The 27871-nt window shown below is 34.0% G+C and overlaps 1 protein-coding gene across 2 annotated transcripts; it reads right to left on the reverse strand.

Annotated features, from left to right (window-relative positions):
- Positions 1–3285: 3285 nt before the first annotated feature.
- On the reverse strand, positions 3286–24496 carry LOC124366321 (acetyl-coenzyme A transporter 1-like). Of its 2 annotated transcripts, none has more exons than XM_046822778.1 (10): positions 24353–24496; positions 20080–20326; positions 16433–16549; positions 15009–15178; positions 13309–13463; positions 10923–11110; positions 9661–9845; positions 9358–9475; positions 8945–9163; positions 3286–4554 (listed from the first exon to the last, which is right to left on the reverse strand). In XM_046822778.1, exons 1-10 carry the CDS (start codon positions 24406–24408, stop codon positions 4384–4386), a joined length of 1626 nt encoding a protein of 541 aa, XP_046678734.1. In that variant the 5' UTR covers positions 24409–24496; the 3' UTR covers positions 3286–4383. The 2 variants fall into 2 exon arrangements, with proteins under 2 accessions (XP_046678734.1, XP_046678735.1); XM_046822779.1 differs by having other exon boundaries at positions 24081–24494.
- Positions 24497–27871: the final 3375 nt, after the last annotated feature.

The following is a 27871-nucleotide window of genomic DNA, read 5'->3' on the forward strand; positions in this document are numbered from 1 at the left end:
AAATCTGAAAATATAATTGTTTAGTACATGAAACTTACTTTTTAAACATTACTTATATTAAATTAATATAAAATTGCATTTTAAATTATAATATTTATTTAAGCATGTGTTCTTCAATGCTGAATCTTTGCTAGTACAGTTAGAATATAACATAATTATTTATAGTTTTATTTAAACAGAAGTATTTTTTTTTATTTATTCCAACAGCAAGATTTCATCGTTTATAATATATTAAATTAAAAAAGAGCCTGCTTAAAAAAATTTTAATTTGATCTTCAGGACATATTTATTACTGATATAAACTTGAAGAAATATGAATATTGTGAACTACCAAATTGTTTATTAGGTTAAACTTTGTATATTTATTTATAACCCTAAATTGTTGATATCATACTTTAAACAAATATGGAATAGTTTAGTTGAATAAGCATACACACACTTTCTCTATTCAATTCATTGCCTATTGACATTACTCGAAAGAACTCTAACCTTCCCCGACTGCCGAGGCAAACTGTATTTAAAATGTTTATAGCTTATTAAACTTAAAAAAAATCTTTTATTCCCAATTTACCGTAATCCCATATCTGTTAAATAATTTTGATTTAACTTGTAACTTTCATCAATAAATTTGATTTGTTAATTTAAAAAAGAAGTCAATCTGTCTTTTTTTTTCATTGTCAAATTATTTATTTTGTATTTAAAATAAATAAACATGAGAAAAATTTTACAGCATACTAGCAAAATTTATTATACTCGTATAATAAAATACTGTGTGAGCGTCTATACTAAGACCAAAACCAACCAGCAGTTTTAGAAGTTTTCAACTGCTAGGGTGAAGTAGGTGTAATTTTGTTCTGATTTTATTATCTTTACATCATTATTTTGAGAAAGCAGCTGCTATTAGAGAAAATAAACAATATTTTAATAATACTTGTGTAACTTCTTTACATAAGATAATGCATTACATATCACAACCCGTGCCAAAGAGTTCAAAAATGCTCAGAAATTAAAAAAATGATGTAAAGATTAGAGCAGACAGTAAAAGTTGCTGCTTGAAACCACAAGTATGCACAACCAAAGTGTGCATCATTTACAGAATTTCATTTACTCTCTTTTTATTTTTATAACATTTTAAGGATAAATAATTGCGATATAATACAATTAGTGGTAAAATTGAAGTCATAATGTTACTTATTGGCTTCAATCCATCACAAGTTTTTGCTCTCAAACCTATTGGCCCATTTTTTTTTTTTTTTTTTTTGTTCTCTTAGGACAAGAAGCTTATAAATTGCACTTAGTCCTGTAAGAACCTTTGCGCTGCTTCTGGAGTGATAGGATATTCAGGATGGGCAAGGTTAGGGAGTAGGGGCCGCCTCCTATCGAGATCCATGATGAAGAATTAGGGCACTACATCTCAAAGTCATCCCGGAGGAAGGGGAGGCCAGCTCTGAACCAGCCTCTCCAGTCAAAGTAGGCAGGGGGTGGCACACTCTTGTTGAGGTTAACAAGAGCCTCTGAGGTAAGGGCTCACAAACCCCACCAACTCCAACAGTCATCTTCCACAGTAGACTAGACCTATCGAATTGCCCATGAACCCCAGAATCTCGACATTTGCGGTTAGTGATGTTCCGCTACTAGACATCCATAAGGTTGCCCAGATTGAAGTGGCACATCGGTTTTTGCTGTGCCCAGTGGTGGGTTCAACTGGTAGGTATAAACCAGCCAGAAGTGATCCCTGCTGGGTCCTATTGGCCCATACCAGGTGAATAATTGAAAGTTTGCTGTACGTAAAACATAACTAACCCATTAGCCACTTATCACAGTATTAAATATATTTTTAAACATTATTATGGGCTCAAATTATAAAGTTTATGTATTAACATTAAACAAAAGAACATGTAGGTACTATACATATAAATACGTCTAGAAAAACAATGTAAATCAAGGTATAATACTATGTTTTTGGAAGTTTTCTAACCAGTACTGTAATTGAATTGTCGGTAATGTTATATTTTGGTGAAATGATCGATTGGTGTTTTATTTTGTAAAAATTTATTTTTGGATTTCTCTGAAACATGTTATTTCTGCAGTATAATTTATGGTTTGAGTAAACAAACAAGATGCTGGTTGACGTCCTTACCGTTTTTTTGTTATTACGGTGGTGGTGTACTTTGAATTTTGCAAACATGGCAGAGCTTTATAATGAGTTTGATTGTGTTTTCTCCAAAATGTGACTATATTGTAACTTGTTTCATCATCTAAAAAGTAGTAGGCTCAGTAACCAAGACACAATAAAATTGAATTTTTTGTGAGTTTGCGCTTCAACCTTGCGCTTTTAGCGTGTATAGTTAGAATTGTGTCAGAACACAAATGTCATGTTTTACAAAAAGCTGTGTAAAAATAAAGATAAATGAATGAATACAATTTTTTACATAAAGAATTAAATTTTCTATAAAACTACACCAAATATCATGGATTATAAGTATGTTTTGTACTAAACAATTTCTTGCTTTCAAAAATTACCCCCCCCCCCAAAAAAAAACAACTTATTTTAGAAATAAAAATAAATGTTATATAATTCACATGCTTACAAATTACAATATGTTATAGCCTGTTTCTATATCTAAAAAAACAACTGTTAGTCAACAACAAAAAAATTAAAACTTTTTGTGAGAGTTTTGATAAACCATTGCATTTTTTGCATATTTAATTGGATTTGTACAAGGAGGTTAGGTGCAGGAATATTGAGTGGCTAATGGGTTAATAAGATACATGGCACACATGGTGGCCGGGTGGTACAAATTATATACAACATAATGTACCAGATATCCATGAAGTATAGTCCCTGCCCACTTAGCTTTTTAAAACACGCATTCAGAAAATTTTATTGGAGTAAACATTTATGATCTAAAATCATGCTTTTCAATGGATGGGACAATTTTGTACACTTTATAACATAGTGAGGGGGAGACTACTCAATAATTTAAAATATCAACACCAAACCTCAAAACCAGATTACTTATGTTCGAAGAAAACCTCAGCAGACTGCCTTTTAGATCAAAATAAAGACTTCTAGTTTTCACAATTACACATGTTTTATAAACAATTTTACTACAAAGTATTACAAGTTGGTGAGTTGGACCTCCTCATTATTATGGGAGGGGGAGGGGGAAGAATTGTTCCACATTCCAAAAAGCATAATATTAGGTCAAAGAACTGAAAGTTCATACCGGCATGAACGATCATGACAAAGCTTAGAGAGGAGACGACTACACAGACACCTGCTATATCCAATGGACTTTAAACAAACAGCATTAACAATTGCACAGAGTTCAAAAAGAACACATAAACAACTAAAACAAATTACAAAATACTCTTAGAACCACAGCCGTTGCTTCCACTAAATAAGCAGTAAAACAACTAGTGTACAACTAAAAATAAAATTATGTAGACAAAACTAAGAAAAATATAACTTTGTATATATATTATAGTCTCTTATTTACACTCAATGTATCCGAGGTACAAACATTGGATTTTGGACCACAATAACTAACGTACCATTCTAAAACAGAATTCCAAATGGTAGCAAAATATTCCATATTGCTTAGTTCATAAGTAAAGAGTTCTTTAAAAAATCAAAAGAACTAAAATAAGAATTGGATAAAGCCAACTAAAATGCATTAACGCTACTTCTAATAAAGTATAACAATTCAAATAAGTTTGTTAGCATCCAATTAGACACATGCTAATGATTTAAATAGCAAAAACACTTTTATAAACAATAAATATTTTGATAAGTTAAATAAACCATTCAATTTTGAAAATAACAACCCAGAAAGTTGGATCGCTTAACCTTTGAGGTTATGTCTAAGAGAGAGAGAGCCCTTCTTATTAGTTTAATGTCTTGAAACAAACGTTTTAAATTTAGATGCAGGAAAATTAGTATTAGTTTTGTAAAGCTTTTTTGGAATAAATGGGATAATAAATCTTTAGGATGTCTTGTAGACATTGATAATTGTTTTAGAATATTCAATTATAGAAAAAGAATAAAAATAACTTTTTGAAATATAAAAACATCTTCTTTAAACAATTATTGGAATCTGTGTTATTACTTTTAAACCCCAAACTGTTCTAAGGGGAAAAGTGAGCTATTCTCAAATTCATACAAATATGTTGTGCTATACTGTAATATTGTGTCTAATCTCGAACAGAAAAGAACTTACTTTATGCATTTTGTTAGTTTCTTAAAAAATATAACAAATTATTCAATCTGAACAAATAGATAAACTCACAGTCATAAATAAAACCATGGTTTGTAATATTTAACTCAATATTTTGCTACCGTTTGACCCCTTCACACGAAAGTCACACACAGGCCAACTGCTATCTCTTGTGCAGTGACAGCTTCCAGTGATGATCACCTCTCCGCTGCAGCTCGTGGACGGTGTGGCGGCCCCAGCGCATCCACACCACGCCGTACAGTGTGCACAGGACTATCAGGACGTAGAAGCCATCCAGCCACTTGACACACTCTCCTGCGCCGGTGGTGCATTGCTAGAACACGGATACCGTTCATGTTAGTGGCAAGCTCGGTCTCACTTGTACACACAGAGGCCAACTGCTATCTCTTGTGTAGTGAGAGCTTCCAGTGATGATCACCTCTCCGCTGCAGCTCGTGGACGGTGTGAACAGCCCATGATGCAGCTGTTTAGTAAACATATCATATGGCTATCTCAAAGGACTCAAAGGTACACCTGTAGGGAATGAAGTCTACACTGTTTGTAATTTTGAAAAGTAAACAACTTTAAATCATAAACATAGAGATTTTATTTATATAAATAAAAAAATTGCAACAGAATTATAAATTATTACTTACGTAACTAACTTAAAGTCTTCCTATTCACACAACATTAAGACGATTCTTACACAATTAACCCTCCATCAGGCGCTTAAAATTAGAAACACCATCAGGCGCTCACGGAGGTTTCCTCCAGGTTAGCAAATAATGGATATCATAGTCGTTTAAACTGTTTTAATAAAAAATAAGAAATTCAAAATCTTAAAAAATGTTATTGTATAATAACAATATGATTAATTTTAAGATATAATGCAATTAATTGTAAAAATGTTTAACCTACTGTAATAATATATGGAAATTAACTTAGTTTTTAATTTCTTACAAAAACAACTTACTTCAATTCTTGAGATATTATACAATTGTAATGTCAATTATTATACTCTGAAATCAAAGTTTAATCTTTACTAAAGATTTTTTTACACACTACACAAAGTTTCAAAACATTTTCCTTCTGGTTCTTATAACGACAATGTTCACTCCATAAAGAGTACTGAAATGTTCCCTAGCACACTGGTACCGTACTGACAAATCTCTCGTCTTCATTCTCATTTCACAAAATTAAAATAAAATATATCGTAAAACTTAAAAAAAAACCATCACAGGTCACACATTTAGGCGCACACGGATTATTACTCCATAAAAACTAAACACAATAAGCAGGGCCGCATTTACAAATTCGGCGCCCCTAGGCCTACAGACCAAAAAGCGCCCCCCCCCCCCCCCCCCCAGAGGACTCTGATTACACTGACGTAGAAATCCAGTAAATTTAATAATATAATATAATTATAATTATTCCAGTAATTATATAATATATATATATATATAGATAGGAGTGTTTTGAATAAATAAAAGCAATGAACCAATGAATGAGTCAACGTCGCACCCCGGACCTAGTTGACCTTGGCCACCCGCCCCGCCGAGCGCCAACACCACCCGCCGCCGCAACTTTTTTCTTTTGTGGAAATGCGGCACTGACAATAAGGCACTCACGGAGATTTCGTCCAAGAACTACAAACACACCATCGGGCGCTCACGGAGGAATCGTCCAGTCTCGCACGGAAGTAGACCTCACACTGACAGATTTTGACAAAGATAAGCAGGAGGCTATTGTTTCGCTTCCCCGAAAGATGCTCGTGAAGTACACTGCGGGAAATGACTGCCAACATCAGAAAAGTAGTACTATTTTTAATAATAAAAAATACACGGAGGAAAACTCCGTTTAGCGCCCGATGTAGGGTTAACTAATTAAAATTCCCAATCATATTAATTCTTGTAAAAATAAAATTTTGGTTAATTTCACTAATCATTTATATTCAATTAGCTCTTCTGAGGAGCACTTTGCTGATAATATTTCTCATGTAATACCTGATACCTGGATCATACAGGTAATGAACCAAATAAAAGTAACAATTGTGGTTGCAAAATAGTTTTAATAAAAAACAAATAGAAAATCTAATACGAGGGTTATTCAATAAGTAACAAAACAAATTATTACTGCTCAAAAACGGCCGGATTGACCCATAAAGTTGGCAACCTTGCGATGACATCTAATCAGCTGTTCAATCATATTTTGTAAACATAGCCTCAAATTTACTCAGTTAACAATGACGAGTCCGCACTAGCATTGCACCGTGGAAGAACAACGTGCCTTGATCAGACTTTTAGTCACGGAAGGTGAGAAAACCCACGAAAGAATGTTAAAAGTGTAAGACAGTTGTTTGAATCGATCGAACGTTTAAAAATGGGTAGAACAGTTTCAAAGTGGTTGCATAAAAGTTTCTGACAAGCAACTCAATGGACGATGGTACTTCCTCTCTTGAATCTAAGATTGACACGTTAATTCGGAACAATACGCGTATCACTGTTGAACTGATGTGTAAAATTAAATGCGAGTGTTGAAACTGTCCATAAAATTATTCACAACAAACTGCAGTACAAGAAAACCTGTGCGAGATGGGTTCCCAGATAACTCACGGATGCTCACAAAGAAACCAGGGTTCAAATAAGTTTTTTCAAAGATATTTTGGAAAGAATTACGTGTGATGAAACATGGATCCACCACTATGAGTCAGAGTCAAAACGAGAGGGCTGAGTGGAAGCATGCAACTTCTCCCACTCGCAAAATTTTCAGAACCCTCAGCCATCTGCCGGTAAAGACAAGCTTATAGAATTCTGGGATTTTCAGGGGCCAATTTATTGTGATTTTCTTGAAGAGATAAGACCTGCCAATCAAACAAAATGCACAAGCTCTTGGCTGAAGGGGCGATTTTGTGTCATGACAGCCTGTCCACATATGGCACAGCTGACAAAAGAAACACTTCAGAAACTGAGGTGTGAGATTCTTCCACATCCCCTCTTCAGCACTGATCTCGCCCCAACAGACTTCCATCTGTTTGGAACCCTTAAAGAGGTTTATGAGCGAAAAATTTTCAATCCAATGAAGAGATAAAAAAAGTTGCAAAAGTGGCTTTGAGATCAACTTAAAAAATTGTATGCCAAGGGCATTTTTAAAGTAGCACAAAAATGAGACAAGTAATAAGTGTTGCTGGGGACTATGTTGAAAAGTAACTACAGTTTTGTACTGATTGAATAAACCGTTTTTGAGCAATAGTAATTTGTCTAGTTACTTATTGAATGACCCTCATAAATTGATGAAGCGGATGAAGTAGAAAAGATTACAGCAAAAAGTCTCAAGCTCTAAAAGTATTGATTTTTATTGCATATCAATTACTTGGTCAAAAAACTATTCTTTCTATTAAAAAACCATTAATTGTTATGTTATGTCAATAACATTAGTTTTTAATAAATGTTTTGAGTTAGGACATTTTTTGCATTTAATCAAAGTATTGAAAGTTATTCCAATTTATAAAAAGAGTAATAAACAATTACCTCAGAATTATTGTCCTTCATCTATTGTTCCTATAATTTCAAAAATATTGGAATCTATAATGCACAAGCAACTTTAATTTTATTTCAAACATTTGATCTTTTTACTGAGTCACAATTTGACTTTCGAAAGCAGTGGTTAACAACAACTGCTGTTATGGATATTACAAACCATTCCCTTAATGAAATACATAATAATGAGTGTGTGGCTCTCTCATTGTTGGATTTAAGTAAAGTATTTGACTGTGTCCTTTTTAGTATTATTCTGAGGTAACTTAATTTTTATGGGTTATCAAAACATTTATATACAATTATCAATTATTATATGACTAATAGAAAGCCATATGTTTCAATTCAAGGTAAAAAATTCACCTGTGGAGAAAGTTACTATTAGAGTGCCACAAGGATTAGTACTTGACCCATTTTTCTTCAATATTTTAATTCATGATATGTTAAAAGATGTATCTGAAGGTTCTGTTATTTGTGCAGATGACACTTCTATTTTTTCCTGTAATAAGAATCCCATCAATCTTCAAATTCAATCTAGCTATTCCAGCCTGACTGGCGGTATTATTATTTTCCATATTATATAGCCCTGAACTGCAGATTGACTAATAACAATAACATATACCTTTACCAAACAGTTCAAACTGCAGTCATAACAACTATAGATTCAACTTCTAGTCAGTCATCTTCTGGTGTTGATGTCAATAAGTATTAAAAGCGAAAATTATCTATCTGGAGTCGTCCGAGTATAAAATTTATGAACACAGCACAAAACACAACGTATAAATAATTTTTAATGAAAAACACAACATTTGATAGGGCCCACCAGACACGAATATTAAACATGATATTGCATCGCGGCCAGTAGAATACAGCACTTCCAGTTCCCGGTGCATCGACGTTAATAGCTGATTGGTCTGTTGGTGAGGCGCTGTTACGATGAAGTATTGAGTTGAACAAATAATGTGAGCAGAATTGTATCTTCTCATTTAACTACTCTATTGTTGCCAGAGATGACTTACTTGAAGTCAAAACTATAGTAGTGTTATGACTAAAGTTTGACCTATTAGACAAAGGTACAATTTTATTTTTATTAGTCAATCCACAGTTTAGGGCTATATAATAGAGAAAATAACAGTTGTTCGACTCATCGGAAGATAGCACTTGTGCGCTAAAACAAGCCACTGGACTCACCTCTATGAGTGAGGCACAGGAACAGTTGTTGTCAGGATCATTGGAACAGTAGCTGGACGAGAACCCATCAACAAAGAGGAGAATGAGAGAGTTTGGCCAAGATGTGCCCAGGTTAGCCAGCGTGTTAAGCAGAGTCATGTATGTGCCACCCATGTTGGGATCACTGATCCGGGCGAAAAAAAATGACAACTGGGAGACGAACATTGAGTACAGCGTTATCTGAAATCAAGTGTTCTAGTGTTAAGAGTATGCAGTTCCATCGTAGCTATTTTGTGGGTTTTAATTGATATATGTTAATTTTCATGAGATGTCTAAGTAAACTTATAATTTAAAATGATAAAATCTAGAGTTAAACGTGTCATGATATGAAATGTAGAATTTTAGTATCCAAAATACAAAGAAGTTTTATTTACCTGGTGAAGACCGTATAGTAAGATCAGTAGAACGTAGTAGTGGAAAGGAATATGGTCCTTGGTTATCAAATGGGGAGTCAACCACACAAACGCAGCCGCTAACAAGTTGAACGCCAGTCTGCACAATAAATCCCAATTCAGAAACTCAAGATAGTGACAAGTAGCGTGAGAAATTGGCACTCAAGGTGTTGTACAGTGATAGTCAACTAACTATACCATGTGTCGTTAATGGTAATTATCGATTGAGGTTCTAAGATGCATATACCTCAAAACAAATCTATCAATAATGAAAGAAAAACTTACCTATAAGGGATTGCTTTGGTGTACACGTCCATGGGAGCATCACTGACCAGATACCTGGTGAGTAGCAAGGGTAAAGATACCTGCAGTGGTATCAGGAAGAGAGCAACCATTGCAAACTGCTCCCTGGGCACCCCGGCCTCCACCAACTTCAGTCCTGCTATGGCATCACAGGCACAAAAGCTGACCTGGACAAAATTAAATTACCGTTAATTACAAGGGCAGAGATACCTGCAGTGGTATCAAGAAGAGTGTGACCATACAAAAACCTAAAAATATTTATTAGGGTTCTAGAACATTTATAAGATTTTTTGGCATTCCTTTTAAAAAGATTGTGAACATTTTTGTAGGAAATAAAGCTGTCAATCTTTTCTTGTGAAAATGAGGCAATGCAAAACAAAACTGAGGCACAAACTGTTTTTAAATGGCAGAAAAAGGCTCTGAGGGTAATTAAAAATGTATCTGCTAGGGAATCCTGTGTGCCATTGTTTAAAGAATATCAAACAATGACTCTCCCTAATCTTTATATTTACTGTTGCGTGATGGATATCAAGCAATCTTTGAATAATCTTCCTACAAGACGAGAAACACATAATTATCCTACTAGGCAAAACTACCTTCTCGAAACAATACCAGTAAGGTTGGAAAAGACTAAATGTAGTCATGTGTGTATGAAAATAAAATTATTTAATAAATTGCCAAAAGAATTATGGTGTTTGCCCTTGAAGCAGTTTTAAATAAAACTAAAAAAGTTTCTAAAGGAAATTGTTTTTTATTCAATCGACGAATATTTGGCCTATGATATTGACATTAGTGTCGTCTAGAGTAGTTTTTAGAGAATACGAAAGGTGTCTGAATCTTGTTGTTTATTTATTTATTTATTGAGTCCTTGTTGTTAGTAAATAACTGTTGTTGAATAATTTGTTGATTATATTGTTACCATTTAGCTCTACTGTTGTTAAATTTTCTTTTTCGAGCATTACTCATGTAAGTCGGATTTGTTAATATTATTATTATAAGGCTTGACTTTGTTAATCACACATTGTGTGTTTAAAAACAATAAATGATTCTGAAATGATTCTGATAAAAAATGATTCTTTAACCAATATAAACGATCAAGTATCAGAGTTTATTTTGACCCAGAACGTCTAACTGTATTAGTATTTAGATGAGTCTTAGGAATTGATTATCCTAATTTGAAAAACTTGTCATAAATGGTTTTTTTTTAAAAATGAAATATAAAAAGTAAGCAACCCCTGCCCTACCTTGCACGTGAGTAGGATGAGAGCCAAGGTGCGGACAGCTGGCAGCCTCACTATACGCAGTAGCTGCTGGTACGTCCCCTTGATATCCTTGTCTTGCTCGCCGTTATCTTCGTCCGGTGCTTCTCTCTTGAACAGAGCCACCAACGTCGTCGACAACAGAAATATTCCACCCATGTAGTAGAGGAAATCTATAAAATACGTTACATTTAGTATGTCACTTAGTTAGTATATATTATACGTTTTATACAAATAACATATAACTGCAACGTTACTGACATGTTGTTAACGTCTGCACCAACATATTACCTTTATTTAATTTGTGTTTTATGAAGTCTGTCTAATAAGGTTATATGCCCGCTTTGATGGGATTTATAAAGCCCCGCCTTCTAGATCGCATGTTGCCTGAGAGCCAATGAGCCACTAATAATTGTCTGAATATCAAGCTAAGCTTACTGTGGCTATTTTTTAAAACCCTTAAGTGATTATGGCAACTGATGAGGAATTAAGTGCTTTAATTAATAATTATAATTATCTTTATTAACCCTCTCCCGCTCGCAAGGCATGAATCGGCACGGCCACCACATAGCCACTGCAGCTTAAACGGCACAGATCGGCACGCACTGCTTTACCCACTAGAGCCGATAAGTGCTGCTCTCGAGTAGCAATATTTTGTACTACTACGGGTTGTTTGCTATCAGGAGACCATTTACTTTACTTTTACAGTAGATTTATTCCATTATTTTGCTATTTATATTAGTTGTGGAGAAACAATGGCGTGTTGTAGTCGTACACTTCGTGACAGTGAAATTGATCTCGTTATTAGTAGTGATTTTGACGATTCAAGTGAGTGTAGTGATGTACCAGAACTTTGTGAAGTGGTTGGTGGCATTGTGGATGTAGTTTGGAGTGATTACAGTGGCAGTGGCGGCGAGCCAGACAATGACCTTCACCAAGTAACTGCGCAACAAACAACCTCGCGCCAACCTGTGCCCAGCTGTCCGTGTGCCCCCCCCTGGTCTCGTACAATCAACTTCATTGAACCAATATATAGTAAAATAATTAATATATATATATATAATTATAGTTAATTACAATAACAGAACGTGTGTAAGTTGAGGTGCCGCATATTTTGACTGAGCGCGACTGGTAGAGCGAATTAATTGAGGTTAGAAGCACCGTGAGCGCCTGGAAACAATACGAGTGGGAGAGGGTTAATTATCATATCAATTTTACAATCATTGACAAACTCAAATAAGCACTTAAGTCTTTTAAGACAAGTCGGAGGAGGTGTTACAAATTATCTAAAATAAAAAATCCATAGATATGATAAAATAACAGTGATGAGAAAAATCGCATTCATAAATATATGCCCATCATAATAGCATTCCTTCACTAAATTACATACAACTAACTTATTTTTATTTATACTAAAAATTTATACACTTACAACTAAACAATTTGTTCAAACTGTAAAATAGGTACTGCACTTTAGATTAAAATATTAAACACGCCAATGAAAAATTTTTTACACTAATGATCAATTACACATCATATCATTGTTGTTGGTTCACTTGATCAACAATGCAGTCAGTCTAAATAATGGATCTGTCATATACAGTGTTACATTGCTCAGCTATAGCACTAATAATCAGTTACACATAAAATCACATCATAGTTGTTGGTTAACTTGATCAACGATGCTGTCGGTCTAAATAATGGATCTGCCATTAAGAGTTTCATCGTCACATTTGCGAGGCGATCCTTCTAAATCTCAGTAATACTGTTGAACCTTTTTATCACTCCACTACTGTAAGTCCATACACTACGAAGAACTCTGATTGAAAACAAATGTACTGGCTTTGTAAATAACTGGTAGAAGGTACTGCATGTGTGAAACCGGTTCAGATCTGTGAATAATTAAATATAACTCAATATCCCTCACCTTAGGAATATGGTACATATAAAATATTAACATTTTAATTACAATGTAAATACTTTAAAAAGTAGTTTCTGTATCAAGAACCATAGGTGGGACAGTTTCCTAATATGGAAATTCTTGAGCAATTCTGAGTACCAACTGGACAAGATGATGACGCCTTCTGGCTGGTGCTCTGAGCGCAGGTATGTGTTCCAGAAGTTACATGACTCCAAGGGTATGAATATAAACATAACCCAATGTTAAGGAAGCAGGATTTTCTGGACATTTACCATCATTCAGTGATACAAAAATTCAGTAACACTAACTTTCAAGACTGCAATCTGATCTCTTCCTCCGGTGAATACCTAACAAATGACTACTATGTAGGTTAAAACTAACAAATCACAATGTCTCAATGGTGGGTTAGTTGCCTAATATGAACATAAGTACGCAGCTCTGAGTACTTACTGGGTAAGGTGACGACACCCTCTGGCTGGTGCTCTGTGCGCAGATACGTGTTACAGAAGTCTGCTGACTCCAGGGCGATGAATACAACATATCCCAGGAAGTATCCAGCTGTCTGGCCCACACTGTTACATGTTGACGCCAAGCCCACGTTCTCCCTGGAATTACACCTCAGTTACCAACATTATAACAAAAATATATCATAACAGTTGTGTCCTAAGAAAAAGTCCAAAAAGTGTTTCTATACTTATGTTGAAACTGAATTAATTAACTGAAAACATTAAGTAATTAATTGGAACAGACTTTATGACAAAGCTGAATCACGGCTAATGTCCATGTTTTTCAGTGCCTATTCTCCAATTCCCCTGTCCAGTCTACCATCATGTCTACTTTTAGCCAGATTTCAAGTTCAAAACTAATTATCCAAAGAATAATTTGTACGATTTGCAGGATTATTTTTTAAAATGGTTAAAGATACTGTATTGGAAAGAAAATATGCTTTATTATACATAACTTAACTCAGATATTCCATGCAGTTTAAAAGGAAATTAATCAATGTGTTATACATTAATTAAATGACCAACTGATCAGTCAAACCAATGCACAGTCACAGTATGGTTTTGAGAAGTTCATCTAGAATGAACTAATATAAAAATTGACAAATTCTTCAACACAGACTTTCTACATTTTCTTTTTATACTGAGCCAAAATACATTAAGCTTTGATGATGAAACAGTAATTTAAAGGAGAATTAATCATTAAAACTGTCAAAAGATTCTAGTTCGCACACAATTCTATAAAGGATGATGGAGCTAGTATCTTCTTTATAATCAAATAATGACAAATCTATTGTATTGGAGAGTTGGAAGTCTATTTGGTATTAAAGCAGGGTGTGGAAGTTCAAAGTCCTACCTCTTAGGCATGGTTAAAACCCAGCCATTGACTGCTATGTCTTGTGTGGCTGTCAGAAAGTTGTGTGCGAAGAAGAGACTGGTGAGAAGGATAATCTGGAAGTTAAAAGGCTTACCTTTTGAGCATGGTGAGAGCCCAGCCATTGACTGCTATGTCCTGTGTGGCCGCAGGAATTTGAATCCTAAGAAGAGACAGGTGAGTAGGATGGTGTGGGGACCCTTGGTATCGCGAGACCCACAAATCTACTTGGTATGAGAGCAGCGTGTGGAAGTTAAAATGCCTACCTCTGGAGCATGGTGAGAGCCCAGCCATCGACCGCTATGTCCTGTGTGGCCGCCAGGAACTTGAGTGCAAAGAAGAAACAGGTGAGGAGGATGGTGTGGGGACCCTTGGAATCAAAGACTTACACATCTAATTGGTATTAGAGCAGGGTATGGAAGTTAAAAGACCGACCTCTTGAGCATGGTGAGAGCCCAGCCATCGACCGCTATGTCCTGTGTGGCCGCCAGGAAGTTGAGTGCGAAGAAGAGGCAGGTGAGAAGGATGGTGTGGGGACCCTTGGAATCAGAGACTTACACATCTAATTGGTATTAGAGCAGGGTATGGAAGTTAAAATGCCTACCTCTTGAGCATGGTGAGAGCCCAGCCATCGACCGCTATGTCCTGTGTGGCCGCCAGGAACTTGAGTGCAAAGAAGAAACAGGTGAGGAGGATGGTGTGGGGACCCTTGGAATCAAAGACTTACACATCTAATTGGTATTAGAGCAGGGTATGGAAGTTAAAAGACCTACCTCTTCAGCATGGTGAGAGCCCAGCCATCGACCGCTATGTCCTGCGTGGCCGCCAGGAAGTTGAGTGCGAAGAAGAGGCAGGTGAGAAGGATGGTGTGGGGACCCTTAGGATCGGAGACCCACAGATCTACTCGGTATGAGAGCAGGATCATGAAGATACCTATCATGTACTGTCACAGCTTGTGTTAAATATCATTGAAATAAAATGAAAAATGTCTTTATTAGAGGCAAATTTAGGACCATAAAGTCCTCTCTACCACTTAACCTAGACATAAGACTTTATCACTGAGATAATACCTGACAAACTAAGACTTAACCTGTCAAGAACTATTTTCTCAAAATGTTAACAAGAGACAGGTATGTTGTCAATATTTTTAGGTACCAAAGAAAAGGATACAATTGCAATTTCTTTACGCAACATTTATTATACTTGTAAGCAAATGAAAATATATTATGCAGCCATTTTAATTAAGAAAAAAATTTCTTCATAATTTAATTTATACCTGATATTTTCAGCCATCCATATTATCATCAAATAATGTGCGTTATGAGTTTTCAATTAAAGAATGGTTTAAAATTTTGTTTTTAACATCACCACAAATAAGTGAACTATTTTAATGAACAGAGTTAAAGTGTATTTTATGTAGCCTTGTTAGTCTTAACTAGCTCAGATCGCCTGATCTTTAGCGAGTGTCATTAAGTAAAAGATCAACTGATCTTTGGTGAGTATTAATAAGTAATACATCAATGACAAATATGGCATCCAAATGAATACTACAGTTTAACATAGAGTTTGAGTTAAGTACATTTCAGATGTAATGATCTTTAGCGAGTGTCAGTAAATAATTAAGCAATGAAAAAATATGGCAATCAAAGGAGACCTAGCATTTAACAAGGAGTTTGAGTTGCGTATAAAAGTTTAATTTACCATTTTAATTTTTATTTGCTCAGATTACTTATCTTTAGCGAGTGTCATTAAATAATAGAGCAATAAAAAATATGGAAATCAAAGAAGATCTATCATTTAACGAGGAGTTTGAGTTGCGTATATAAGTTTAATTTACCATTTTATTTTTTATTAGCTCAGATTAACTTATCTTTAGTGAGTGTCATTAAATAAAAGAGCAATAAAAAATATGGCAATCAAAGGAGACCTAGCATTTAACGAGGAGTTTGAGTTGGTGTGTTTAATTAATCTTTATTAGCTCGGATTAACTTATCTTTAGCAAGTGTCATTAAATAATAGAGCAATGACAAGATATGGGAACAATCGAGACCTAGTATTTAACGAGGAGTTTGAGTTGAATGTCCGAAGATCACCTGGACATTGTCAATGCTGACTTGTCCTTGTGATGTAAAAAAAACACATTCTTCACACCATTCTCCAAGCAGCCAGTGAACTACAAGACTGAGGGTTTGCTCACCTGTGAAGACACCAGCCAAGTCTTGCGTCGACCGAACCTCTCGGAGAATACAGAGTCGACGATGGGTGCCCACAGCAGCTTTATACTGAATGGCCATGCCACCAGACTGAACAGAGCCTAGGACATAATAACGCTCACATTAGCATTAAAGGCTGAGGATTAGTGAAGCCTATTAATCCACGGGCTGGAATCATATTATTTCTGTATGTCTCGTAACAATCTTATTATGTCTCTATATGTTGATATATAGAGAGCAAATTAACCTATGGATTTGATATTCTGTATGAAGCTTCATCTTTATATATATATATTTCTTGTGTTCGTGTGTATGTGACTGAACTCTTCCTAAACGACTGGACCGATTTTGATGAAATTTTGTGTGTGTTTTCAATGGAATTTGAGAATGGTTTAGATTTACAATTTGGTCCAATTTAAATTGTTTATTTAATCAATATTTAATTTATAAACTGTTGTTGATTTTGGAATGTTTTACCTTCGATCCGGTAGACTGCACTACCACACGTAATACAAAGTAAACTGATACTTAACAGCTGTTAATACTTTCAGCTGAAGTTTATCAAGGAGGCAAAAACATTTGTTTACATTAAAAATTTAGAAAATTATTATTGTAACGTGCTTGATCAGTAATGTATTCAGATCGCATAAAATAAGTTATTGCCTAATTTCAAATGACTACAGCAATGATTAATAAACTAACTAATGCAATGAAAATACTATTAAACGTTGTTATAAAAACCACCTCGAAAAGCCGTAAATGTCTGCACATAAGGTAATCGAATTTGGGTGGATCGAAGGTAAATGAAAAGAGCCGAAATAAGAGGCATTATGATCGAAATTGGTTTTCGTTGATACATTTTCTTGATCAGAGCACAAGGCAAACACCACCATAATAATGGAAATATCTTAGACAGAAAATTAATTTTAAAAGACCGAATTTGATTCTTTATAACCTAATTAGTTTATCGAAATTCATCCATATAAATTAATTGAAGTGAATAACTTATCAACACCTAGCAAAAACCATGAAAGATACAGGCAGGAAATATGGTACCTACCTTCATAATGTGCCCAAGACGCTCACTAAGAAACAACTATCAATTATGTCAGGAGTATTTAGAATGTGATAGAAAAAGAATATGTGAATATAGTGTACTTTTTTCAATAGGAAATTGCGAGTGAAGCCGCAGGCAAATGCTAGTTTCTTATATGAGCAACATTGAGTTTGATGACGGTGCATGTCACTCCAAACTCATCAGATTGGATTAGGCTGAGAATTAGTGAACATTTTTACATTGGTCTTGCGGGTAACAAGGGAATCACAGAATACACATTTTTAACCCTTTTAGGACCAGACCAAAATTTGACATGTGCAAAGGAAATTTTTGCGTTTTTCTGGCTATGCTCCAAGAACTGTGCATATTAAAAATGTGTAATTTTTCAAGCGTTTGAGAGAAAAATTATATCTTCAGAACTAATTACTGTACAGATTTTGTTTTTAGGCTTAAAATGTTTATAATTAAATTGTTCATTGTAAAAAAATAAATTTAAGTCATTATATAGCACAAAACAATTTGATTTATCTATTTATCAAATAAAAAAAATTGAGTTTGATCTTCAATAACTACCAAAAATAAAAATAAATTATTCGTGGAAAATGGTATTTATTAGTTCTACATATAATTCTCTATAACTGGTCAAAATTTGAAAGTCCTGGAATAAAAAATAAAAAGTTTGTAAATGAATTAAATTTTTCTGTAACACTGGTTAAAACACACTTTTCAGCATTAGCCTAACATACAAAACCTTATAGGCTACTAAGGATATTATTCAGTATTTTGGGATTATACCGACCACACCAGTATGAAGAACACAAAAATATACATTTATAGAAACAAACATGATAGAATGAAAAAAACAACTCTTTAATTACAAAATTACAAACTTACAACGATTATAAATTGCTAATGGGGTCAGATTCTGTTATATGTCCCCAACGCTTAAACTTTTTTCAATGAACTTAGAACGTTATAAAACGATGTTGTTGAGTAACAGAAGTAACATTCCATCAATGAACAAGAATTTCCAGGTATTGCGATCGGTATTGTTGTCGCTGTTATCTTATCTTTCTCGAGAATCCCGATTACGGCAGGCCGCGCGGCATGACATAATTATTTAAGTTTTTTGCAAGGTACATAAAAAAAGTTTTGTGTGTTTTTTTTTCAATAAAGAGTTTATTTTTTGTTTGGTAATGTTTGTTTTTGTTGAATTTTTGTATTTGTAGAAATGTAGGGGTAAAACACGGAAGTACAACAAAGCGACGCACCAGCTGAATGGGCGGCGAGACTCTGCAATCACGTTATCTACTAGACCGCTCGACTTTGACCTCTGTCTGAGGATGGGGAGGGGTTTGCGATAAGACAATTCCTGTTTTATATTGACGAAATAGTGTTCTACACTAATCTAGTAATCAGTAGAAGCAAAATGTCAAATAACGATTCATGTCTGGTTGTGGTCGGTATAATCCCAAAGTACCCTGACAACATTACGATGCAATATGGCCGTAAAATATTTTTTTTCACCAAGCTGATGATTCCAAAGACGTTTAAAATTTTATATCATAGTAAGAAACATACAGGTAATAGAAAAATAGTATATTTATTCCATATAAAAGATTAAAATATCTCATAAAAAATATGAAAAGTCCGCCGGCGATAAATCAGACGGCTGGTCCTTAAAGGGTTAAGCAAACAGCGTACACTGGTATGATATTTTAACATGTGATATAGTAATATACAGTGTGTATACTACAAAGCCGTGTCGTACTTTTAAGTATCTTTATTTACAAAAGTACATACAGCTGAAGAATGAGATTGACATAAAATTAAAGAGTACATTCAACAGTTTTACATCAGTTTATTTGAGCTCGATATGAGAACCACGAATCGCTCTGTAGACGATTATAAGTTTGAATTAAGACGGACACAAAATGTTTGCAAGATATCTGTTTTAAATGTTCTTGACAGTTTCATCTCCTGTTTTTGGTCAACCTATCCACTTTTTATCCAATGAAGCTGCCTGTTTCATTAAAATTCTGTTCCATCGATAAATGCTGTGTCTGTTAGAGGACTGTCATGAAACACTCTATGGAACTTCCGTTGCACTGAAATCACAGATTTAAACTTCACTGAAACACACACACACGCACACAACACACACTTAACATTTTTCACAAATTTTATATTATGACTGTTTTTATAAAAATGTTAGCTGCATATTACTAGATGATAATGATAACTCAATAAATGAAAACAAAACTTGATAAACAGTTCTTTTATATATGAACCATAAAATAAATCTGACTCAGAAGTACATCTGGTTTATTAATCTACGATCAATAATAAAGTAGCTATATACCTGTACAGTCAAAAGTGTGACTTGATTTCGTGGACACACTTAATATATATATATAGTCTAATAAAATGAGCTAGAGACTTGAAATTTTTTAAGCAACCTCATTGAAGCCTATTACACGACATATGGTGTGAAAAACTCCCACCTTGCTGTATTCTATAAATATAGACAATCCGACAAAATAAAAACGTGATTTTAATCTCATATATACTAACCTGGTCTTTATATAAAACTCCCTTCCGGTTCTGCAGCAGCATTGGCATTGCAGACGCAAGGCCTAGGGGTATCCCTTGCAGTGTATATAGGAAAAAGAGAAGTGCAACATTAGCACGGTCGCCAGTCAATGATCGTTCTTTGCAGGACACCTCACCGTCCTTGAGATCATCGTCTCTGACCTCTTCAAACAGAGGAAGACCTTCATCTTCTGGGCGCACCTTTCGCCGCAGAGCCATTTTCTTGTAACTGTCAGTAGAATAGATCTCATTAGATTATTTATTAACTTCCCATAATAACACAATAACTACAGTATATTGTCTATTAGCTTTCTTAAATGGTGCATTTTATCTGTGGAAATAACATTTTAAAATACATGGCATGATAAGTTACAGTACCGTACTAAAGTTATTACCGTTTCTTCTTTCTTCTAGTTACCCATTATATTAAATTATTTCCATTATATCTTCTACACAAATGTTCAGGACTTTACGCAATCTAGTAACCATATAGCAAAAATGAATTAAACACTTAACTAACTATTAATAATAATAGTTACTTAAGTATGCAATAATATATTACTGCATAACAGTATTACTACTATTAAGTAATAATAATAATAACAATAAAAAACAGATAACAACTATAACAAATTGTAATGAACAGCTGAGCTGAAAATACATGCCAATTAATAAAGAGTGAGACATCGGTTCACTTCCAGTATTGCAAAAAAAGATTTCTGTACATGGGGCAGAGACGGATTTACGTTAATGAATCACAATAATACTAGTTTTTTTACTAAAACAAATAGTGGAGTGCCTGGAGCATTCAAAACGTTAAAACCTTGGATTACTATTACAGCGAATGAATTTATATGGTCGACATGAGATTTGTTTTTTAAACTATAAATTAGAATGTTTACAAAATTTTTTTGTGAATTCGATTCTTTCACCATATGGTTTTGTTTTAAATAGTATTTTTTTATTTATTTTTGGAATTTCACCTGAATAAATATAGTGGAACTAAAGATAAATTTAACTATAACCTACACTACAAAAGTAACTAGCTTTTTTGTTGTTTATAAATGAGTAAATTAAAGACACCTTTGTGTATCGAGCAAGGGCAGATATATTTATATATAAAGGAATATATATATATATATATTTATTTATTTATTTAATACAAATAAGCAAACTAAGGAGCATGAAATAAAGGAAAAAAATTATTTAAAAAATATTTGATTTTATACATTTTAATTTTTGCATACATCAAATACTTTCTATGACTTTATTTATTTTTATAATAAGAGAAGTATTGGAGCAACTATTTCAGCTGCATTGTAAACATGCTACACTATAGTATATAAGCCACTTTTCCGGCATCCACATGTACCTCCACATTCCTTTTACAATTACAAAATAACACGAATCCAATACACAATAGAATACAATAGATTATCCAGACCAGGTAATTGATTCATTGTTATTGGGATGTAGATGTTATTGGAATACTTCTGTTCCCAATTATCAATAAATATGTCATTCCCTAACCATATCTGGATTTGCAGATACACTCTTTTTAAGTGTTCAAATGCTGCATCACATATAGGAGATAATGATGAAAAAAGAACACTTTTATTTTTGGCAGTTGCTTTTATAAAAGAATTGAAACTGAACTTATTCAAATCTTTAGTTTTTGTTGAAGCTGCATATAAAACCAAAATACATGCTACACCCACCTGAAATATTTATTGGAGGGTAATTCTGAGCAATTACTTAGTCAACACCAAACTTTTTCATATTTTACTACGGTCATAAGGATGTTCTCAGAAAGCAAGAAACATATAATTCAAGCCCCGCAAGGCCATCCTACAGGTTGCCGAGCGATAAGAAGGTTCAAAGTCCGCGTGATAACAGTGGCTTGCGGGAGACGCGCGGAAGGCCAGTTGTGACAGTACCGTTATGGCTAGTGGTTCCTCCGATAATCCTTTTTTATGTGACGGGTGTGAGAACATGTTACTTAGTTTCATGAGTAAATATTAAGATCAGCGACTACCACTCCAATCGCCGTAATTTTTTGCATACTAACACAGGTTAACGTAATTTCACCGAAAAAAATAGTCCCGATTATCACTATCATACAAAAACCAGTTTTTCGGCAGTACAATGTTTGCAATACAAAACATATAAATAACAAGACTTTCAAGTATCAAACTAAAAACAATGGCCGACCATGGTCGTTTTGATGAGTTGACAGTAGTCACGTGACAAACAGGAAAGTTTCCGATTGACCGGGCGGATCACGTGATCTATAGGACGGCTTCGATTGACCGCCAGACATAGACAAACAAACCAACATGGACAAGGAATAATTAGTGAAGTTATTGACATGGCGTGCGATGGTTCTTGTCACACGCTAAAAAGACCCTAGCTTGCCTATTCAAAACTGAGATCACGCGATGCTTTCCCACTGCGCAGTGCTTTGCGCTGCTTGCTCTTTTACAAAAAAAATTAACTCGAGCTTGAAAAGTCCAAGCCCAGATCACGCCATGACTGCTTACACACACAAAACTCAGACAGAACTAACACAGGTTTCATTACAGGCAAAAGATAAGGGCGCGCGTTTATCACTGATAAGATAAGACAATTTTATACTAGAAGTAGTACCTGGACTACTGCCCTACGAACTAATAACACACAAAAAACGAATAAATGCACTGTCAATCAGGTTTTTTTTTTAATTTGATTTTTTTTCAAATTTGTTTTGGGGGGGAGTAAAAGGACTACGGCGATAATCGGGACTATTTTTTTCAGTGAAATTACGTTAACCTGTGTTAGTATAAAAAAATTACAGTGATCGGAGCGGTAGTCGCTGATCTTAAAATTTACCGTTTCATGGTTTCAAGTGAAGATCAGGGAAAGTTAAAATGTTTTTGTGTACGAACACGGCACTTTGCAATGCACCAAAGTTTGCCCTCTAGAATTTGATATTTTACTGATAAAAGGTACTATCTCGAGGGATGTTTATCTTTCGTTGACATCAGCGCGGGGCAGCAGGTGCCGCCGAAGCCAGTGCTGATGGCCAGAGGCACTCGTCTCAACTCGATAACAACTACAGTAATTAATTTGTAGCTCAAAATTTAAGAAAAACATTGTTCATTTGGATCAAAATTCTGCTCATTTCAGTATTATTTTTCATTTACGTTAACTTTCTGGGGCCTACATGATGTCCTTTTTAATTTCACATACATCTCTAGATTATCGTAGTAAAATATGAAAAAGTTTGGGGTTGACCAAGTAATTGCTCAGAATTACCGTTAATTTTTCTTCACTGAAAAACAGAAGATTGCTTTCATAATCTGTGATGCTATTGGATCTCCAGATGCTATTGGAGCCACCCTGCACTTCTGGTGAAGAAAGAAAATCATCTCTTGAGATAGTTCCCAAATTCAAGCTCAGATCATGTGAGCGCTCATAAAGGTTATCTCTAACATACTCCTTTTTAAATGAAATACTAAGCAAAATGTGACCAATCAGAAAACTGGAAAAGTATTTGAACGCAGGTGCACAGTGCTAAACAAGACAGTGAGAACAGAAGGAAAAATTACACTCAAACTTCACCACAGAGGCAGAAAATAGCAAAAGTAATGAAAAAACAGAAGTGAGTAACAAAGAATCTCAAAACTGCTCTCATACACAGTTGTGGGAAGTGTTTTTCCTGCTCAAATTCCTACCCCTCCTTACCTTGTTACCCCCACCCAGAACCCCTGAACTTCCCTGCCAACCAGTTCTTAGATCAATGAACTACTTGGGATATAATATAAATTAAAACATTTAATTAATTTGTGTTCAATATGTTTTGTGATACCATACAAATTAATTCTAGAAATCAAAATATAGGCTAGTTTAGAAATAGTTTAAAGTGGTTTTAGGTAAGATGACTAGTGTAAAATTTATAGCTGTCCAAGATTTTATTACAATCTAACTTTTACTTATAAACTTACCTTCAGTGTTTTCCTCTTAAATGTATATGTAGGCCTAGGATCAAACTCAGTTCACAATGTATAAATAATAGTTTTAAACCTGAACACACCCATATAGCGAAGTTATTATAAAAATTAGTAAGGTCTACTAACACAGCAAAGACTAGTGTGATGCAAAAATGACAATTCTATGCCTTTATAATAATTCACGGTAGGGCCCACAATTGACAACATAACCTTAATTACTAATATCAACCGTTAAGATTAACAGTTAGTTTTCCCAATGAACTTACAGATGAAAAGGTTTATATACCAACAGAGCAAACAAACTTCTTAAATAATTAGCCATACAGCGGCAAATATTGTATCTGACATAATTTGTGAGTTTCCTTCTTTTAATGCAACATCAAACAACAAAACACACGAATCAACTACATGCCGACACGACAGACGAAATCAAGATTACCAATGGCACCTAGAAAGATTACCCACACCCTAGCTAAAAATTACCCTCAAGCTACAAAGCTAAATGTGACTTACCATACTAAGTTATAAAATATTTATACAAATATCACTAATAAACGTCTTTAACGTACTATACATTAGTATCTTTTGGATTTAGGAAAAAATTGCGCGGCTTATTCGTAGTAACTCAATTTCTGCAGTACTGGTGATATTCTCATATCACAAACTATTAACAGGTTGGACGGAAAGTATGAATTAGTTATCCCTTACCGCTACTTCAATATTCCTTTTACCATTTATGTTCACCGTTGAATTGTTACTGCAATGTAACTACTCTTTTATTTCATGTTGTTATTGTACATATTATGGAACGGTACCGTTGCCATAATTGAAGTGAACCGGTGGAGTCAGTGGCCGATCATTAATCAACAACTTATTTTATGTCTCACCACCAATATATTGAACACCCTCAAAAATATCTCTTTGGAAAATAGAGATATCATATTTCGTAACATGTGCATTAGAACCATAATTAATTTTGTAGACCCAGTTGTATTGTTATGATGACGTGGTATTGTTATTGCATAATCCACTAATGCAGCTGCAGCTTTGTATTACCTATGTAACAGTCTGACTGGAGGGCAACAATAATTGGGTTCTAATCCTTTTTTCCTAGTCTGTCAAGTTCTGAGGATGCAAAGTTAGGACTACGAGGCCTACTAGCCTACTTGAAAGGATTCGGTATAATTCCAAATCCTCGTAAAAACATATATTCGGTAAAATAATAAAAAAATTGCTATTAAAGTATTGTATTATTTTTCGGAATATAATACTTAGCGCGTGTTTTACTCAATAAATCATTTCCACGTTAGTAGTAGGCAAAATGAAAACTATTATAGATAAATAAACGTGACTGACAATACGTGACTGTAATTAGTATGTAATTGTTAACAGATAAGAATATTGTTGTTTTTATATGGCTTAAAGAATAAGCAAAATTTTAATTAGAACATTGTTAGTGCTGTGTTTGTCAAATAACCGCAACTACTCACAAGCACTCCATCAATATAACACTCAAAATTACCCGCAATTTCGGGTAATTTCTCCCCACATCTTGGCAACTCTGAACGAAGTACTGAATGTTTTCTATAATCGTCCAACGGCCAATAGGAATATCAGAAAAACCTGACGTGGGAAATAAATGCCAAAAAGATTGAGTTAAATGATTTTAATACTAAATTATAAATCTAAATACGTTTACTGTTTGACTCACTTCCAGACTGAACCAAAAAAATTGGGGTACATTTTACAGAGTTACATGAGTTTTGGAGAAGGGGAAGTTTTATCATAAGTAGGAAAGTTCAAAGATTATACATTTTTTTATTTTCTTCCGAGTACATAAAATGAAAGTGTTTTGGTTGAATTGTCCAATGTAGAATTGCCTAAATGAAAGTAAAGTTTTGCAAAAGGGTCTGCATGCATGTGTCAGGTTACTTCTACAATCTTTGTAGATATATAGGGTGTAAGTATAATGTTTATGAGTATAACGACAAACAGTTGAAAATATACAGGGTGTTTGAGAAGTATGGGTACGGCTTAATATTTTAAAAACCATAGGAGATAACATCTATAAACTTTGCACAGTGTCGTATGGCTATGTAAACTATTTTCCCTTGCTATTACCATGACATGCCAACCATGGGGGGACGGCCCACAGAGGAAAACATGGAAATCTTAAATTGAAGCATGGGTCGAGTGATACCTCATTTGAAAGAGCTCACTTAGTAGAGTTGAATTCCGCAAATCGCATCTCAAAAGGTTTATCCAATCAGAAATGGCGGGTTGTTTTAGGTACACATTGTGAAGTACATTATGCGCTGCCATTTCTGACTGGATCGTCGTATTTTGATGCGGTAGGCGGCGTTTCACTCTACTAACCAATGTGTTTTCACTGACTTTTTTTAATTAGAAAATTATGTCATAAATTTATAACACAATAAATAAAACTAAAAAACATCGGTATTTATTGTGTAGGTATTGTATTAGGTAAAGATGTAAACCCTAATATAGCTTTAGAAATTTAAATTCCATTGTCATAAATAGCTTATTTAATAATTGCAAACTAAACACCTATTCAGAAAAATACTCGTCCAAAAGTGATAAAAACTGAAATGGATATAAGTGATAAATTTGAGTAATTATGTTAAGCCATGGTGAGAGAGACCAAACGGAATACAATCATGGTAAATGCGATATGTAGTTCATACTAAAACAGAAACTTATAAACTTTGGACCCAATAACTACGATTTAACTAAAAGTAACTGGTTTTCACAGTACAGTACAGTAACACGAAAAAGCAATCATAACTATTAAATTCCCTCAATCTTTAGCCATGAGAAAGAAGGTATAATCCGTATCCACAAGAAAAGTGTGATACATTTTGAAAAAGTTACTGAATATGAACTTTGCAATTTCAATTAAGTAGAGGATTTTTTATTAATTTTACAGCATATAGCATAATACTTTATTGTGGCCGTAAATGAAGTTTACGTCCACAAATCTTTTAGGATAAACTCAATATGTTATTATTTACAAAATAAAGATGAAACGGTTTTTATTCAATATCAAAATTTGTTCTTTCCATTTTACTTAAATACCGGTACCTACCGGAAATGTTCGATGCTCGACTACAAAAAAATGAAGCACTACTTGGACAAAATGAACTAGGCCTACTATAATCATATAATAAGTAATACAAAAGTACAATTTGTATTTAATAATACTGTTTTTTATTTTGAATTTTTAAATAAGGAAATCAGTAACTCAACTTAAAAATGTTGTGAAATTTTGACTTTACACAAAATATTTTTATCTCGACGGTAAGTCACTTTAAAGTAAATTGTAAAAATAAATAGATATGTACAAATCAATTTCACTTCAAAGTTTTTGTTATCAAATGTAAGAATAACGATTGGGAGATTTTGGTGGCACGTTCGATTAGGATGGATTATAATCATTAACACAAATATTATTTTTAAAACGCGTAAAAAGGAATTTATTAAATACAGTCAATGTATAATATTTTATAAAATGAGAACTTCGCTTTACTATGAAAACACAACGAGACCTGTTATAATTGTTAGAATGAAGGGTTTCTCACCAAAAATAGATAATTAACTTTGAATCATTTTTTGAACACTTAATGGAGCCAGAATAATTTTTTACTTCCTTTGGAGTTAAAGATTTTTATTATTTTTAATGCACGTGTATACTGGGTAGAATAGAAATACCAACGAGATTTATTATTCACTAGTAAAAACATCATTAGGATATCATTAGTTTAGTT

The sequence above is a fragment of the Homalodisca vitripennis genome, chromosome 7, assembly GCF_021130785.1.
Source record: "Homalodisca vitripennis isolate AUS2020 chromosome 7, UT_GWSS_2.1, whole genome shotgun sequence".
NCBI lineage: Eukaryota > Metazoa > Arthropoda > Insecta > Hemiptera > Cicadellidae > Homalodisca > Homalodisca vitripennis.